This window comes from Colletes latitarsis, chromosome 1, assembly GCF_051014445.1.
Source record: "Colletes latitarsis isolate SP2378_abdomen chromosome 1, iyColLati1, whole genome shotgun sequence".
Lineage (NCBI taxonomy): Eukaryota > Metazoa > Arthropoda > Insecta > Hymenoptera > Colletidae > Colletes > Colletes latitarsis.
Window position 1 is genome coordinate 44,503,988 of NC_135134.1, and position 18,073 is coordinate 44,522,060.

The 18,073-nt window shown below is 42.8% G+C and overlaps 1 protein-coding gene across 14 annotated transcripts in view; it reads left to right on the forward strand.

Annotated features, from left to right (window-relative positions):
• Dati (zinc finger protein datilografo) overlaps positions 1-16,613 on the forward strand; it is a 124,166-nt gene extending 107,553 nt beyond the window's left edge. For all 14 annotated transcript variants that reach the window (XM_076767505.1, XM_076767435.1, XM_076767478.1 and 11 more), the window contains one exon: positions 331-16,613. In XM_076767505.1, coding sequence (XP_076623620.1) covers positions 331-452 — 122 coding nt within the window. In that variant the 3' untranslated portion in view covers positions 453-16,613. The remainder of the gene's footprint in view (positions 1-330) is intronic.
• The last annotated feature ends 1,460 nt before the right edge of the window (positions 16,614-18,073 follow it).

Sequence of the window (18,073 nt, forward strand, 5' to 3'; positions counted from 1 at the left end):
CACACCCTGGAAAACATTTTAATGAGAGATTCTAGAGGGCAAAATAAGACGAAAATCAAGAATACCAATTTGTTGATTGAGGTTTCGTTAAAAAGTTATTAACAAAATTATTGTTAAAAATTATTAATGAAATTTGTCCACTTACACGAATCTTTTTCTCGAAACTGCGTAGGATTTCGGGGTATGTGTATTGACCGCTAGGATTTCCCATTCAAATTTTTCGCAGGGGTGGCTGAACACCCTGTATATCCTCAAAAGTTTGAATATATCAGGAACTATATCATCCCCGCTAGAAAGGTCCCACGATCTGAACGATTGAACTCTTCACAGGGGAAGCGTTGCGCTTGCAAGAACAGCGATTAGAACAGGCGTTGAGGCTTCACGGAGATCCACGCGCCTTGAGTTTTACTCTCCAGCACGTGGTCAACCAACAGAACAATCAGCAACCCTGAAAATTCAGTTACTACTGAGACGAGTGGACCCCTTGGACGTCGGAGCAGACAAGCCTGCAGCAGCAAGCTGAACGCCTTAACCAGCAAACTCTTCAAGCCGCCGACGCTCGCCCAGCGTCGCTCGGCGATCAGCAGCAGCAAGCTTCGTCTAGCATTGGTCTTCATCATCATCAACAGCAGCAGCAGCAGCAGCAACAACACCAGCAACAGCAGCAGCAGCATCCCGAAGACCGCGGCGTCAAGAGGAAAGCCGACGACATGCTCGGTAACTCTGACACCGTGTAAAGAACGACGTATACCGGCGACAAACCTTTGAAAACGTTTGTCGTCCTCTGCGTCGGTTCGAACACAGGCGTCCAAGTGTGGTCACCCGCGAAATCACTAGTGTCTCAGCAGTGTAAGCTAGAATTGTTCCAAAACGCGACGCCCCGGTAGCGTCGGCTTCCGGGGTCTAGCGAATCTTATCATCACCGACGCGACGACGTTTGGGTCGAAGCGTCGTGGTCGATACAACTGTGAAAATTCCTTCTCTCCCCGGAGCAGAGAGGAGAGAAACGTCATACGTATCTAGAAATCCGTTAGACGGTGCGTGACGACGGCCGCGGTGACAATGGTCTTCTAGCAGCGCGTCGATTACGTCGCGCTGATCACGTTGTTCCTACTTGGGTCCTGAATCCAGAGTTCCTAGAACGACACGGCAAGCCGGACTCGACTACCCTCGTTCGCTGTTCGAACCGGCGATCGACGGTTCTCCCTTTCGCGCGACTGCCATTTGCTTCATAGAGTTGCTCTATCAGAATTCTCAGGACGCGTTGTCATCGTTGTTGGCCGGATTCACCCCTGAAACGTGCCATAATATTATTTGAAAGAAACTGCTTAACTGACGCGTACCTGGTCGTCCGATTACTCGGACAATCGAGGATTCACGCGAGGTACTATGGTTTTTTTAGTACAAGAGCCGTACACACGGACCGGATCAGGCTGGGATAGTGGAACATGAAAATCCACGGAAAACCAGCATGTCCGTCCGAGGCTCAACAAACTAAACTATATATATATATATACATACTTAAAAACCAGTTTAAGGTTCCCTTAATCTTAGCTCCCGTAACGTTTAAGGCAAACATACACGTCTGAGACGTGCGTAAACGCGATCAGGCGAATCATCAAACTGCATACGTACCGCAGCCCCTTCCCGTTTATCGGACGAACGCGGAAAAGACGGACGGTCTGAATCGCGATCGCGCGACGTTTGTCGCCGATCGCTGCATTAGTGATACATTGTACACAGGGAACACAGAGAACACAAGACACGTATTTACAAGAACACAAACAAACACACACGCATACACGTATACAGAGATACATACGGCGAAACTTACTTGAGACGTAAGGATATATAAAATGCGCGCAACTTGTGCTGGTCGGCAGCACGAAAACTATTAGCTCGTAAGCGGACAAACAAAATATAATTATTACAAACAGTTATATTATATATATTATATATACATACAGAGAGTCTGGAGTGTATGATGGAGACAAAAAAAAAAAAAAACGAAAGAACGGAGGCCGTAAGGATGGCCTGCCGCGAACCTCCTACTGTACACGTTGCACATTTTCAAGAGATTCGTCAGAGTGTACGAGCATTTTTCGCAAGCATGCACACGCCAGAGACGAGGAGGAAAAAATATGAAGAGAAGATGATGAAAATGCTGATGAAAAATGACGTTGCAGAAAGAGAGAGAGAGAAATAAAAAACTAAATGCTAAATATTATATATATTATATATATATATAAATATTATAAATAATAAATATAGGGTCTATGAGACTAGGATATAAAATAGGCGAAAGAGATATTCGAGCGTGCATGGAGGCGCGTGCCCGGGCAGTTGTACACGATCCCAGTGTCGACGAGAGAATGAGAAGAGAAAAAGATGGCAGAAGCCCTGAACACAAGAGAAAGAGTGAAGGAGGGAGAAAGAGAGAGAGAGAGAGAGAGAGAGAGAGAGAGAGAGAGAGAGCGTGTGAGTGAGTACGAGAGCACGTGCAAGATATTTCGTGAATGAACGACCTTGGGATTGTCGCGTACGTGCACGGGCACACGATCGAGCGAACGGGAAGCTGTGCGAATGGGAATGCTTCGTGAGCATCAAGGAAGGAGAGAATGCGAGAATGGAGCGAGCGAGAGAGATTTTAGAGTGGCGTGCTTCAGGTAATCTGAGGTCCTGTGATCGTTATAAGCGAAATATTTTTTTATTTCCGGGTATAATAATCTGAACGCGTAAAGATAATTGCGTCGTTTCGAACTTTTACTTGCAATATACCGTTACGTTCTCGCAATACTTAGAAAGAAGAATAAGACGAAGAAGAAGGAGAAGCAGAACAGAGGTGGATCAATTAAAAAGCTACGAAGATGAGGATGACGAGGGAGAGGAGAAGAAGAAGAACATAGAAAATCCGTAGGTTTCAACCCGTTGGAGCGAACTTTAGAAACTCGGGCCAGTCCCTTATCCACCCTAAACGAACGTCCTTACGATAAAAACACCCCATCATTCTCGACCCCTTTCCAACCTTTTTCTAAAACTCCTGGACAGTCCGTATTTTCGATGGGGTTTCATTCGACGAGACCGAACAAGATGAAACGAAAACGTTTACCGTAACACCGCGCTTTGTATCTTGGAACTCGAATTCTTGGCCGGAAACTGAACGGAAACACGGTGATCCGAAAAAAAACTCGCGGCACAAAACGAATACGTAAAAATGTAAACGTTGAACGGTGATGTCAGAGGCGGTCTCGAACCAAAGAAAAACAAAAATGGCCAGCAAAAGTATCGTTAAAAAAATAATAATAATAATAACAAACGTTTACCTACGACACGTTCGATTTCTTCGTTTCCTCGACTGGCAATCGCGAACATGAAGAGTGCGGAAATTGAAAATGGTAGCGTGCCGAATTTTTTCTTCCCCGTGACAAACATATCTCACATCGATCGCGTTGTTGTTGTTGTTGTTCCCTTCGGAGATTCTCGACGAAATTTTTTCGTTCCGTGGCTGACGCGCGCGAACGTTCATCCCATTCCCGGAAACCTTACAGTTTCCTCCGTTTTCCACATTCTGTCCCGAGATGAAATTTTTAATCCCGGCCTTCGTACAACGAGCATTTTGATTTCAAAAAACATCGAAACACCCGGAGAGAGGACGCAGTAGAAAAGAAAATTCTTAATTTCTCGGGAAGTCGCGACAGAAAAACACCACGAACACCTGGGCGTTGTACCCCGACTTCTCCGTTCCTTTTCAGGGGATCTCTCCCTTTAACCCTTTTGTTCGCCAATTAAAAAATTAGCCTGACGTCGTCATCTTCGTTGAACGTAAAAGACACGCGCCAAGAAACCGCCGGATAGACAGGCTTTTTCACCATCTGGAACGAGAGAAGAAAAGATTGCTAAAGGATTCATCGTCAAAGCTACATTTAACGATTGCACCTGCCTCGCGACCGGAACTCGAACGACTCTTCGCAATAATTTATTCTTCGTGCATCCACCGCGTTCGACGAATTCTCCCGAAAGAAAAAAAAAAGAAAACGACTGAAACTTGGCGTCCAAATTTAATTTTAACATTTGTACCGGTGACGAGGAAACGAAATCGTGCAACTTTGGTGAACGGAAAACAGAGACGCGTTTCGAGTTCCGGTCATGCGCACGCGGGTCGATCATTGGTCGTTCTTATTATAACAAGTTTTTGCGTTACAGGGCGTTTTTTCCTCGGATTAAGTAGTATGTAAATACACCTTGATATCACAAGCATAAACTGAGAATTTACTGATAAACTTAAATCGAGTACATAATGCGAAATAGGGTTAGTTTCTATGTAAATACCTAAAGCTGGACGAGTGCATACACCTCGTCCACGCAACCAACGATAATCGTTTTTATCGAACCAGTGCTTCTGTTCGTCGTCGGTGCACGCTCGGTCGTTGGCGATCGTCCTTATGCGACCCGTTCGCCGTCATTCATTGCGGTAAAACACGTAAACGATCATCGAGAAGCAAGGGTCTTCGCGCATAAGAGCGTTCTCCAAGAAATGGGCGTCGCTGATCGGGAAGTTTTTTTTTCTCGACACTGATACACAACCACACGATTACACATACACGCTCACGTACACACAGCATTGCGATGGATTGTACAGCTACGATAGAATAGATAAATAATAAGCCTAAAGACACAGTCTTCACACACTCGCACCACCGGCACCGACTAGCCTCCAAATTAGGACAGGGACCAAAAAAGAAAAAAAAAAAGAAACACGTTTGGCGATCACACAATTTTCCGAGATTTTGTCTTTCGGGTAGACGCACACACGCGAGATTCGGCTACGTTCAGGTATATACGTACAAGAACACGGGAACAGAATTTCTTTTGTTTCGTTTGTTTCGGTAAAGTTGCGGGGCGTGATTATCGAGCTCGAAATTTTTAAGTAGAACAGACACACCGATGGTCAGACGTTACTCGAGCGCGTATTGAGATTCGATCCGAAGGAGAGGTGCGTTGAATGAAAGAGGATGACTGAGCGAGTAACTGTGAAATCGGGACAGAAGTCAGGTTCGTTTCGATAATACGCGTACCGCAAGCATGAAAAGTAATTAACGAAAAAAAGGAAAGCAGAAACGAAATACGAAAGTTAAAGCAACAGACACATTGGCAGAAGATAATTTGGGATGTACTTTCCAAGACAAACGAAGACGCAAAAGATTGTCCACGGTCCCTTGACAAATCGCATGCAGAAAAGTTATAATATACGTACAAAGTAACAAAAAAAATCATCAAAAAACAAATGGTGCACGAATGTAGGAGCGGAGAAGAAGAAACGAAAAAGATTTTTCTTTAAAAAAAAAAAAAAAAGCAACAACATCACCATCCACTTTTCACCGTCACTATCGCCGTTATTAGCAACAAAAAAAAATAATAAATTAACAACAACAACAATACAATTAAACACTAAACGCCAGCACAACGTCGAGATCCTTCGCGACGCAGTCGTGAAACGATTCCGAGACGACAAGCTTTTCACCGGTGCATCCTGCCGTGCGCCGAGGGTTGCTTTTTTATCGAGCGCAAACCGAAAGAAACGAGGATAGACGGACGGACGAGAGAAGAGCGACGTATAATGGAAGGAGCAAAAAAAAAAAAAGAAAAAAAAGCGATCCAATAATCGGCCGGCCCGTGCCCCGCGAACGTGTACCATAATTAATAAAAATTAAACGAAACACACAAGCAAACAATTACAATAGCTCTAGTAGTGTATGTTCTGTAATCGAAGAATGATAAGCAAAGGTTACGAGATAAATAACTACATAAATAAACAGAAAAAAAAAAAATTTGGCGAGCGCGCCCGTCTCAACTGGCGCGCCGACAGAAAAAAAGCACAAAAAAATAATTTACAAATATATTGATTTACATATGCCCGTAACTCGTAAGCGGGCCGGTGGCGCAGCGCGTCCTACCTTCGTCGGATTTTCAAAACGATTTGCAACCCCACTGTCGACGCGACGATGGAGACGATACACGTCGGGACACGCAACAACAAGGGTAAAACACTCGTCGTACGAAGCTCTGCTCCCTCGATACGCGAGCAAGCTCGATCCACGAGGAACGAATATGGTGTCTTCCGTTCGCGGACAATGGAGAATCCGAAGTGAATCGCAGAAGAAGAAACGAGCGACGCGGCGAGTGGCCGAGCCGACTTCGACGGAAATCGAGAAACAGAGGGGAGCACGCGTTCTGCAAAACCAGCCCTTACTACTACCCATAATCTTAATCTCTTTCATGTAAATTTGCTAAATGTTTAAATAATCTAAAAAATGCCATAGCCCGGATGCGCTGGTGTATACTCCCAGCGCATACACACTCACAAATACGACTCGACCTCACGAATTAAACGCAAAATCCGCACGATACCGCTCGACCGGCGGCGTGCGGTAGAATTGGTATTCTCGCCAAGGAGCAAACAGTTTACAACAATGCACAACGACAGATATCACAGACAAGCACACACAGTGAATGAAAACAAAACCGAGGATCGCGTCTCGCCATGGCGTCGTGGAAGAAGACGTAACCCCGTCGGGCGAGGCAACCGCGATCTCGGTCAACGTACAATGTCAAAGCGAAGTTGCCCTAGTTCTCGAGCGTGCAACCCCGCGCGCTCACACACATCTCAATACACAGGTACGTGCGTATGCGCGTCGCCTACACATTTACACCCACGTACATACACACTATTTACACTCGATTACACTCGAATACACACGCTACGGATATGTAAAGCCAATTGATTTTGTAAATTGTCGTTTAAAGAAAGCAGCGGACTTTTAAAAAGAAACAAAAATTTATCAAAACAATAATAGAATTCCAGAACGATTCGATTCGGCCTCACACTGGTACCTTTTCACGTTAACGTTCAAGATCGTTATTGCGGAAATCGTTTACCATCCGTCCGGTTTTTGGGCAGGTCCTCGCGTGGCGTTGTCGCGCGTCGATCGCGCCGAAAGCCTGACGAACGAAAGCGATCGATCCAAAGGAGGAAAAGAACAAAATTTGAGATTACGAAAAAAGAAAAACGAGCAAAATTCGCGGCCTTTGGCATACGTTTGGATGCAGAACCGATGACGAAAATGACGCCAATGGCGTCGCCATGCATCCCGGACTTGACGCCACACAAACCCGACAGTAACGGGACATTCTCTTCGTCGAAGGGTGTCCACACCACGTAGTGGCAGGTTTGCTCGAGGTGCGAAATCAACGTTCCAGAGACGGACGGTACAACAACGAACCGAAAGAACGAGCAATTACGACGGAACGCAAAGACGGCGCATATCACCTCGACGCATAAAAAAAAAAAAAAAATAATAAGAGAGACACGAACGCAGCCTGTCACGCGCGATGAAAAATAACCAAACGAACCAACCATCATCCTAAGCAGTTAAGCAACGGCATTAGAAGAGAGCCGTTGTTCGAATTCGCGGCTTTACAAGCAAAAACCGTTGATTTGTTTTCGATCGGGTTTTAATTTTTTAATGAAATAATCTCACGACGAATATACCACGTACGGTCGCGCGCTCTGATCGATCCCCGAGAGTGAGAGAGAGAAGAGAGAGATAAACGAGGCATAAGACGAGACACGTATGTGGATATTCGTGGCAGTGTGTATCATAAGTGCGCAGCATATGATAAAACCGACAGTCTAGCAGTGCGAGCGCCTCGGCGGCATTCGCGTCTTCACGCGGTGTCTCTGACCGAGCCTCCGTGATTAAAAACCGGAATAAGTTGTTTCAATGTTCACTATATAAATGAAGAGGCATAGTTGGCGTGGCGATGGGCGCGCGTTCGCCGTCGTCGTTCGTACCGATCCCGAACGCGAGCATTCCCCGCAAACGCGATTTTTTTCATCGAGTCGAGCGTTTTTAACAGAGATCGTCCTCCACGCGACGTATCCTGGTTATTCCACAAGCTCTAACATTCCCAAGTGTTCACCGGACGAAAATTGTTCGCGTTCCGTTCCGCGACCTCGTTCGATCATCGGCTGTCGATACAAATCTTCGGTTTCGAGCGAAACGACAAAATTCTTCAAAATTCCTCGATCTTCGACACTTTCGGCGAACGGTTGAAAAAAAAAATAATGTCGCGAACGATCCGACGCTTTGACAGAGTAGTAACCGTGCCGTAAATTCGATCGAAACGCGTCTGATCGGCGAATTGATGGCGACGAACGAGCGAACCCACCGCGCTGGCTCGTTGCTGAAACTCGTGGGGGCCGCTCGGAACCCTCGGTTTTCGCGACGAGTCGATACTCTTTTCAAAATATTCTCCAAATTTTTCGTTTACGGGAATGTGTTTTCTTTACCCTGGACCCCTATTACCAACCCCCCGTATGCGTGTCCGAGGTAAAAAACCGAGTCCGAACATCTTTGATATGGAAGTAAAAAAAAAAAAACAATAATCGAATCTAATACGAGTCCAGCTTCGAACAATATATATATATATCGGTTCTTGCGATTTGAAAACGTTTAAAAATGATTACGAAACGAGCGAAAAAAAGGTTTTCGCTGCGATTTACAAATTTGTTTGAAATCAAACGACAAACACGGTGGAAAATTCGAGCGAAAAATGAAATACGACAGAGTCCGTTGAGTGGGTGCCTTCGTCAGGGTTTTCCGTTACAGTTAAACGAACGTTCTCAAGTATAACTCACAACTAGTAGTACTATGGTAGAGCAGTAATTACAGTGTACCGCAGTAAACAGTTAACTAAGTAAGTATACAGAAAGCACGTGGTCTTTTTCAGTGTTTACAGTCTCGTCAGTCGTACACCACCGCCAATCGCGTAGTGGGACGGCTGGAAGTAACGGATTCATTTCGTATTTCCTTCATGACACACCAGTAATCCCTGGAACATTCGAGATTTTCGAATATATTTCCTTGGCCCACGAACGAGCGGTCTAGACTTAATCTAGCAAATCAACGAACAAAATTCTCTTCGAAACGAAAAGAAACCTCCACTTCCCGTCCACGAGACCCGACCGCCGTTCTTAATCTGCCCCGAACCCCATAATTTCCATCTCCAAATCCCATTTTCAGTATTTAACAGAATAAATATGCTAATAAGTGTAATAAGTGTCCGTAGTTTAGGCAACGTGTGTACGTTGTATACTCCGCATAGGCGAGCGAGAAGGAGGGATCGAGAGAGGGAGGAAGCTAGAGGTAGAGGTGATTGCACGGTGGAGTCACTCGCATATTTAAACTAACAGATAATAATTAATTAACTACAGTACCGTAACCGTTTGTCAAGTCAAGTTAATTAACAGTTAACCGTAACCACGCATACACACATAATTATTAATTAAACGTACTCGACACATTCTATTGTAAGGACAGAAGCGATAGCGACACCCATTCCCCCAAAGCGTCGCGTTTTATTCAATAAATCGCGGAGGCACTCACTACGGAGACAAACCAAAGGGCTGTGGGACTCGGACGCGGATCGGAGGGTGCCTGAACGAGCGTCGCGACGCTCTGGTGTTACCGGCGAGACATTTCGACCCGAATCTCGCGACAAACTCTCCTCGAACGTCGACTTGAGGAAGACGGCGCGGCGACGCGCGTTCAGGTTTCCCATCCCCCTGGTTTTTCATTAGTCTTTCGAGTACAGCGTTCAGTTATTTCACTTATGACGTTGTTTTCAACACAATACAAAAATACCCCGCCACCCGTCCCTACAGATCAAACCATCCACCATATCCTTATCCCGCGGGTAAATCCTCTCAAAGCCCAATCCCCAAAGTTTCACGTGTACGCATTGTTTCCAATTTGTTCGCGAGATCTCAATTATGGGTTTCGCGTCCGACGTCGATCGTGTCCCTCTCTCTTCGATACGGCTAGATTTCGAATCAAAAAGTTGCTTGAAATTCATCGTTGATCCGGACACGAACGATCCACGGTGGAAATTTGAATGAAAACTCTTAGAATCGTTTGGGAACCGAGTGAAAATCGTATTTAAAGAGGTGGACGTTCGGAAATATTTGGGAAACGGGAGACGAGCGACGTCGAGCATTGAAAAAAAAAAGGCGATGTTGAGTTTTCAGATTTAAAACGTTTTACGTACGGTTAATTACCGAGTATAACACACAGCGCAGATTATCGTTAATTTTCGGCGCCCGTTTTCGTCGCGTTTTCCATCGTCTCCGATGAAGAAGAACCCCATTAAATATCAAACGCAATTGAGAGAAACCGCGAAGCAATTGGTGGCAAAATCTAACACAATGCGACGAAAATGTGCGTGCACAGGTTTAATGGTATCGATTGAGTTTGGTCGAAGTCCCCTTTTGGGCACATTATACCGACGCACTTCCGACACCGCAGTCCCGTTGCCGGATTTATGCTAAAAAGAGGAGCACAGAGGCGTCCGGATCGTCCATTCGAAATTCAATTCTAGTCAGAAAAGGGTACAAAGCTCGTACGGCAAAATCGGTACTTATTCGTCTTTGAAAAGGACGGTTCGAGCGCGAGCAAAAAGAAAGTCGAACATCGAGATCGATCGAGCACGATAAACCCACGATCGATCGAAATTGGTGAAAGTAATTGCTAAAAACGGACGGTCCGGGACGGGCTCTCGAGCGAAATGGGCCGGCGGGAACGTGCACGAGAAAAATATTCGCGTTGTTGACAAAACACAAGTAGCCTCTTTTCGTTGTATCAAAAAAAAAAATATCGGCCAAAGTCCGGTCGATCCTTGTATGAGCAAAAACGACACTCTTTCTAAATCGAAAAAAAAAAAAAAATATATGGATGTACGGTACGAATGAATCTTCCGAAAGCTTCGATGATAATATTGTTGTTGTTTCGTCGAATTCTTTGTTTTTTGTGTATTTTGTAAAAATTCCTGCCCATCCACGCTTTCTGGCGAGGGCGCCGGTCGGATTCCTGTTCGCGGTTTCGAACGGTTTCGAGAATCCTCGTTCGAATACGAATTTTGGAATTTTTTCGAAAATTCACGTTCGAACACGACAGAAGAAGGAAATGCTTGCTTTTTGATCGATAGATAAATCGAGAAGAATATCGCGCGATTCAAGGATCCGACGGCCCAGCGTTTCGACATCGCAGTTAATCCATTATTATTACTATTATTATTATTACTACTACTACTATTATCATCATTATTGCTATTATTATCGCTATTAGTTATTAATGATTAGTTAATCATACAGAAATTGCTAGAGGGCAATTGGAGGCGTATTTTTTAGAGAGAAAATGCAAGAGAAAGAACGAAAGAAAACACTCAAGCCATATATCGTTTTGTCATCGAACGAGATCGCGATATCTTTGATAAAAAGAAAATGAAAATCGATAGTAAAAGTGTAGTAGCCACGTTTCGAGATTCTCCTTTTTTTCTGTTTAGTCTTTTCCTTTTTTTTTTTATATATATATAAATAAATACTTGTATGTATACACCAACACGCACATATAGATTTATATATATGTATACATAGTTATACTCGTTAAATATTATATATTATTTGAACACTTATTTATACACGAGCGAAGCCGGTACGTAAACGTTGAACGTAGAAGAAGCGCGTTTTGAACAATTTGCCAATGTTCTCGGTCCCTATTCGTTATATTATTTGCAATTTCGCTCAAAGTGCAAAGATACCTAATCGGTGACAAAATTTTCGCGCGACCCTTTATCGTTTTCGATGTCTTCCCTTTACTTTTAATTTTACGTGTAGCATCGACTGAGAGTTATATTATATACGCCACTGACACTCGCGTCGTTTGTTAAGCTTTACTTTTATTATTGTATATTATTATTATTAATATTATTATTATTTTATCGTGGAAGAATCCTCGCTTTTTTCCTCTTTCGAACAAAAATCGCGCGCGCGTCGATCGATCGAGGAATCGGACGAAAAAGAAAAAAAAAAAATTATCGCGTTATACGTTCCTCTTTGTCCCTTTTGTGTATACCATTTATATCCTCGTTCGAGTTAGAAGAGTGCCGGCAATGTTGAAAACGAACGCGATCTCGGTACTTGGTTTCGTAAATTTAAATCAACGCGCGTTTCGTTGCCATTCGTCTATGTTTCAACGACCTGTTTTCGGACGTGCATCGAAATATATTCGTGAAACGAAATAAAAAAGCGCGGATCATTTGTTCACTCGTTCTCGAACAAGGTTCGATTGTTTTGTTGCTTCAAAAAAAAGAAAAAAGTAAGAAAATTTAAAAAAAAAAAAAAATTAAACGTTCTCCCGTGCACTCTTCGATCGCACCTCGCAACGTTTTTATTCGCCGATCGTCGCGCGACGAATCGAGCGTCGATCGATTCTTATTTCGAGCTCCCGTTTCGAATTTAAGACAAAACAAACGAATTCTCGTCGTGTGAAATTGTTAAGAAAACGGCGTCGATCGGCGGATACAGAACCGCGTCGAGTTACGTTTGCTAGTCAGAATTGGTTAAAAACGAAGGATGAAGCGACAAGCTAGGGATTTTACGATTAGTTACTGCCTTATTAATTAATCGATCGTTTATATCGTGTAATTAGCGTTTTAGTTGCGCGGCTCGGGAGAGTTAATTAAGGTAGAAACACGGAAAACGTGCACCGCGCAGCAGCACGTAAAACGTATACAACAAAACTACGGTTCTTTAGTTACTATTCACGTAGAAAATGGCGCGCCGGGTCGCCGGATTTATGCAAATTTATATTGCGGTTTTATCGTTTACACGCGTCGAGTCTGCTTAAAGGTCGACATTTACTACTACTTTCATGCCTTTCGTGACCGGTTCCATACTCTTTCGTTCTATTTTTCTGTTCAAACATCTCGAAGGTAGACAGATACTTTTGTTCCGATTATTGTAACCGGCGTACTGCACGCAGACACGCTAGTTTTCATTACTACTGTTACTATTACTCTCGTTAGAAAACATACACGCACACGCATACACACACGTTTATCGTTTTTATTACTTTTAATATCCGTACTATATTAGTTGCTGCTACTATTATTATTACGTCTAGTTATTATCATTACCGTCATCATCGTCACAATATCATACACTTGTCGATGCACAATCGAAGTTGTCACACGTGGATCGCATCAAACACGTCTGCTTCTTTTCATGGCAGTTTGGCCACCGTTAGTTTCTTTCCTTTAATTACTATTACTATTATTATTATTATTATTATTATTATTATTATTATTATTATTATTATTATTAATGTTAGAATAATTTGTCTCGTATAAAGTGGTTCCTTGACGTCGAGGTTCGCTATCGACGATCCCAACTATAGAGCACCGATTATAGAAGTGCGTATCGTGAGCAACAAATCTCTGAAATACGCTGACGATTGTCACACGAAATTTAGAACATGTGCATTTATTAAATATTATCGTTACCTATTATTGCACCGCCGATGAGACGGCGAAAACGCAGAATCCGGTCGATCCGGGCACGATCGGACGAAAAAAACACCTTCGAAAGAAATTATTAAACATCCTCGAAAGATTCGGAAATGTTTTCGATCTAGTTCAAAGCATATTGATAAGCCGATCGTGCCCTCGCGTCGAACTGGACCGCGCTTCACGCCTGTTCTCGACATTATTAGTTATCGCTATTAATTATCATTAGTTAACTCTATTGCTACTATTACCACTATTATTAGTTATCGCTATCGATTCTTGATGCGAGCCTACTGTCGATCGGCGAGAGATGTAACTGCTTCGATCGTTCCTCGTCTCGTTTCGTAACGGAACGAAATCAACGATGATCGTTGACGATCACACTCAACATCCAGATTCGAAGATCAGAAATTACGACCCAGAGAAAGCGAACAGCGGTAAATCGAGACGAGGGGCGCGCGATCGAAAGCGTTTCGAAGAAAGGTTTACCATCCGGAGTGCGATAACGAGCCGAAGATACAAGTTTCTTTGCGATCCGCGACGACGTCGTCGAAAACGTGCGTTCGTCGGCGACGGCGATGTTTGCGACGTCGTCCCGGAAACGAGTGTACACGTTCGAACAAACCGTATATACACGATAATCCTCGAAGCGCCGCGTACGTAGTGAGCAGCGTTTACAAATTTTCGAATTTTGGAAATGGTCGACGCGCAAAAGAAAAAAAAAAAAAAAAGAAAAATATATCGAATCCAGAGAACAAGCGAAAAGAGAAAAAGCGGGAGGAATATATAGATGATGAACGATAGGAGCAAAATGTAACAAAACAAAAACAAAAAAAAAACAAAAAAAAATACAAAAAAAAGACGAAACGATAAATTCACCAGTCTCTTTCGGTTACGAGCGAGTTCCGCATTGTGTAGGATTTATCTCATTAATGGTTCTATGTATGATGATACACGTGATACAATATCTAGGAGAAAGAGCTAAACGTTTTCGATGATTGCGAGAAACGGTGAAATGAACACGAGCAGAAATTTTTTCGAAAATCGCGAGAGCCTTTTTGCGTGACTCGATTCAAAACGCATATTATCTAGGATCTAAACGACGAGCGTTTATTTTCATTTTTTACGATCGTCACACGTACGTTCGTCACCGGGTGCTTCCGTGCGACGGAACAACTTCCGGGCGCGCGCGGGCGGAACGATTTTAAATTCGAGAATCTTTCGCTGGGCAGTGTTCGATGAGATTAACTACTCGGGTATCGGAAATTGAATTGATCATGGCCAATTTATCGAGAAACGATCAAGTAATCGCGACAAAATGTTCTCGGAGGGGCTCTTCCGTGGAGCGCCTCCGAAATTCGTCAGAAATTTGTTTCGACTATCGTTTGTACTCGTTTGTATCGGAGCCTCGTTTCAACTCGGTTTCCTCTCAAATACTATGCATTACGGAAGAAGAAAGAAAATTCGACGGTCTTTGAAAACATAACATCGCGTGGAAACGCTTAAATTTAATTTTGATACTTTGCGGAAACCCCTGGGAAACATGGCTCCCGATTCTTCGTTGAGACATATCAAAACGATGTAACTCGATACCGTTGAAAGGAAAATAAAAGCGATTATTTTCAAGTATTTAGGAATAAGGGAAAGGGTATTCTACAAAATGGGAATGCGTCGAACGATTGTTAGATCCGAGCGCAGTGTTTCAGATACTCAAAACGTAGATACCATTGAACACTGTAGATCAATATTTCGCAATGTAATCGCGAATTCAAAACAAGTATTGTGTATAAAGCGTCTTTCGGGCTTCCTATCGACAGCGTAGGGCTCGTTCCAGCTAAAGTTTCACGGGACCGGATCGGTTTCGCGTTGCGCAATAATTTTTATCGTAAAATTCATCTATCTCGCGAAGGAAAATAACGATCTCGGATAATCGATGTCGCGAAACCGATCGTCAAAACGCGTTAGAACGGAATTCTTTCAGCGATCTGTAATGTAATAAAATTCTTCGGTGTCCTCGTTCCTTTCGATCGAACGAGCCTGCACGCGAGCCGAGTCAGAATTAAAAGTCGTTCGAAATTCGAGTTTCGAGCCGTTCGGGAGCGAAACGACGAGAAACTCGGAGCTGCCGTCGAACGCGAGTGTAAATATTCTAACGCGCGAGACGTAGAGTAGAATATTAAATATACTTTCACGGTGGAATAGTAATTTCTGGTTTGCGAGCGCCGTTGGAAGAAGCTCGTCGATTCTGGAAGCACGCGATTGACCGGCCGAAAATTTCAAGTCTTTTCGAACACCGATGGCAAAAAAAGGCTGATATGTATCGCGAGACGGCGATTATTGTCGCTGAAATTTTTGCGTGAATGTTGTATGGTGCGAGTGTCGAGCAAAAAATATAGAAAAAATTACGGGAATGCGTTTTAAGCGAAAAAAATCCAGAGCGCGTGTGCAAGAGACTGTGTTGTACGAATGGACCGCGTGAATTTTCAGAGCGCGTCGGGACGAGCGAATGCGTGTAAAAGAAGCGTGAACGGAAACTAAACAAAATTTTACTACCAAGTGGACTAGAATCGCAACCGATGGGCATTATTAAGCGAAAATGAAATTTTCGGAACGTTTTTTCGACGAAGAAAAGCGTCCAAAATTGTACCTATTTTCATTTTATAAATTATATATATATATATGTATATGTATATGTATATGTATAGATATACGACGACCTAAGCGATCATTATATTGCAAGATGTAATGTGAGAGAAAGGGCGATAAGAAACGTTGATGAAGATTAAGAAAATGAAGCGAAAGAAGATGAAGATGAAAAAATTATTGTATCTATATTCGGAGGTGAATCGATGATGTATTCGAGTCGTGATTATTATTATTATTATTATTATTATTATTATTATATATTATGATTATTGTGTATAGTTAAGGCGAAAATGGAATTTTAGACGAAATTATCGAACTCGAAGTATATAGGGAACGAATATAGTGAGAGTATAAGAGAGAGAGAGTAAGAAAGCGAGAGTACAAGAAGAGAGAATGCGAGAGTTGCGAGAAATTTTTTGACGGTGATTGCACACTGTAATGTCGGCAGGCAACAAAAAAGTCCCCCTCCCCTCGAGCAAAAAACGGCAAAAATGAAACGAAATATAGTCATAGCCAAAATGGAAAGGAAAAAAGAACGAAATGGTAGAGAGCACATGCGACGTAAAAGTAACAAAAATTAAAAACCAAAAACAAAAAAAAAAAAAAATATTAATAACGCATTTCGAGACAATACAAACACGCGCATAGAAGTAACACCACAACGTAGCAGGCAATAGAGTTTGGGTTCGCTGGAATGATTTTTTTTCTTCCCGGTAATATATAACGATACAAAAGTTTTTCGTAACGCAAAAGAAAAAAAAAGAAAAGAAAAAGGAAACGACTCAGTCCTTGTTTCTGTTTGTACGACGACCACAACATGAAGATGAAATAGCCGATGATAATAACGAGAACAAAAAATACAATTTTATCACTATATCTATATATAAAAGTATACATATATGTATGTATGTACGCGCGCATACGTACATCCGGTGCAAAAGAAGAACGCGAACGCGTACGCGATGTGCTTCCTCGTTCGTGACAATGTGGCCCGATTAAATTTCCATTTCCGACGAAATCCATCGCAATCGTTAACGAAGCATTTCCGGTTTTCATTTAGACCTTCTCTCCCTTAAACCACCAAACGAACGTATAAACTAAACACGATTCGGAACCACGAAAGGGCACATTGTCGCGTTCCGGGACGAGCAGAGGAGGAGAGGCGACAATAGAGGCAAAAATAGAAAAAAAAAAAAAGAAACTCGGGCAAAGAGATGAGAACGAAAATTCGATGAAAACGCGTAGAACGAGCGCGACAAAATCGCGGAAACGAGGCAGTATACTTTTTTCCCCCGATCGCCATCAAACCTTGATCAAACTTCGGTTTCACCCTCGCGATCGTAGGCGACTGTTATCGATTTTCGACGCTCTCGGCACCGCGAAAAATGTCCCTCGGTCGACGAATACATCGAATCACGCAAACGCCTGTTCGGAAAATAAAAATTCAACTTTCGGAACGCGGGGAACTTAATTCTTTGATCGTTGCAAACCTTTAGATTGCTAAAAATATTTCTGGGTCCTAAGGGATCGAAATTCTGAATCGTGAAATATGTCATTTTTTAATCCTGGTAAATTTAACTATACAAATCGTAGAAAAGAACTGTAATTACTATAGAACTTGAATTTCGGATCGTGAAAAAATTTAGTTTCTTTTAATCGTCTGAAACAAAACTTTTAAATCGTAAACGATTTAATTCACGTACCGTGGATAGTTTCGTTTTTAAATTGTGAAAAATTAACTTTTCGACACGTAGAAAGCTACCTTTTTAATATGTTGGGGGTTCTCTCTGAAAAACAAAAGTATACTCTTGAAAGTCAATTGGCAATCAAAAAAGTAAAAGCAAAGAAAAAATGGTACCGTTGACCGGAGGGGCCAAAGTCTCCTAACGCCTTCTGTTTTCACCGTAGCATATCCATTTTCCTCGTAAATGTTCCTAATTAATATATACCCTTCGCAAATCCTTGCACTCTGTTCCCAACTCCAACAGCACCAAACTGTTCACCTCCCCCTTCACCACCACCACCA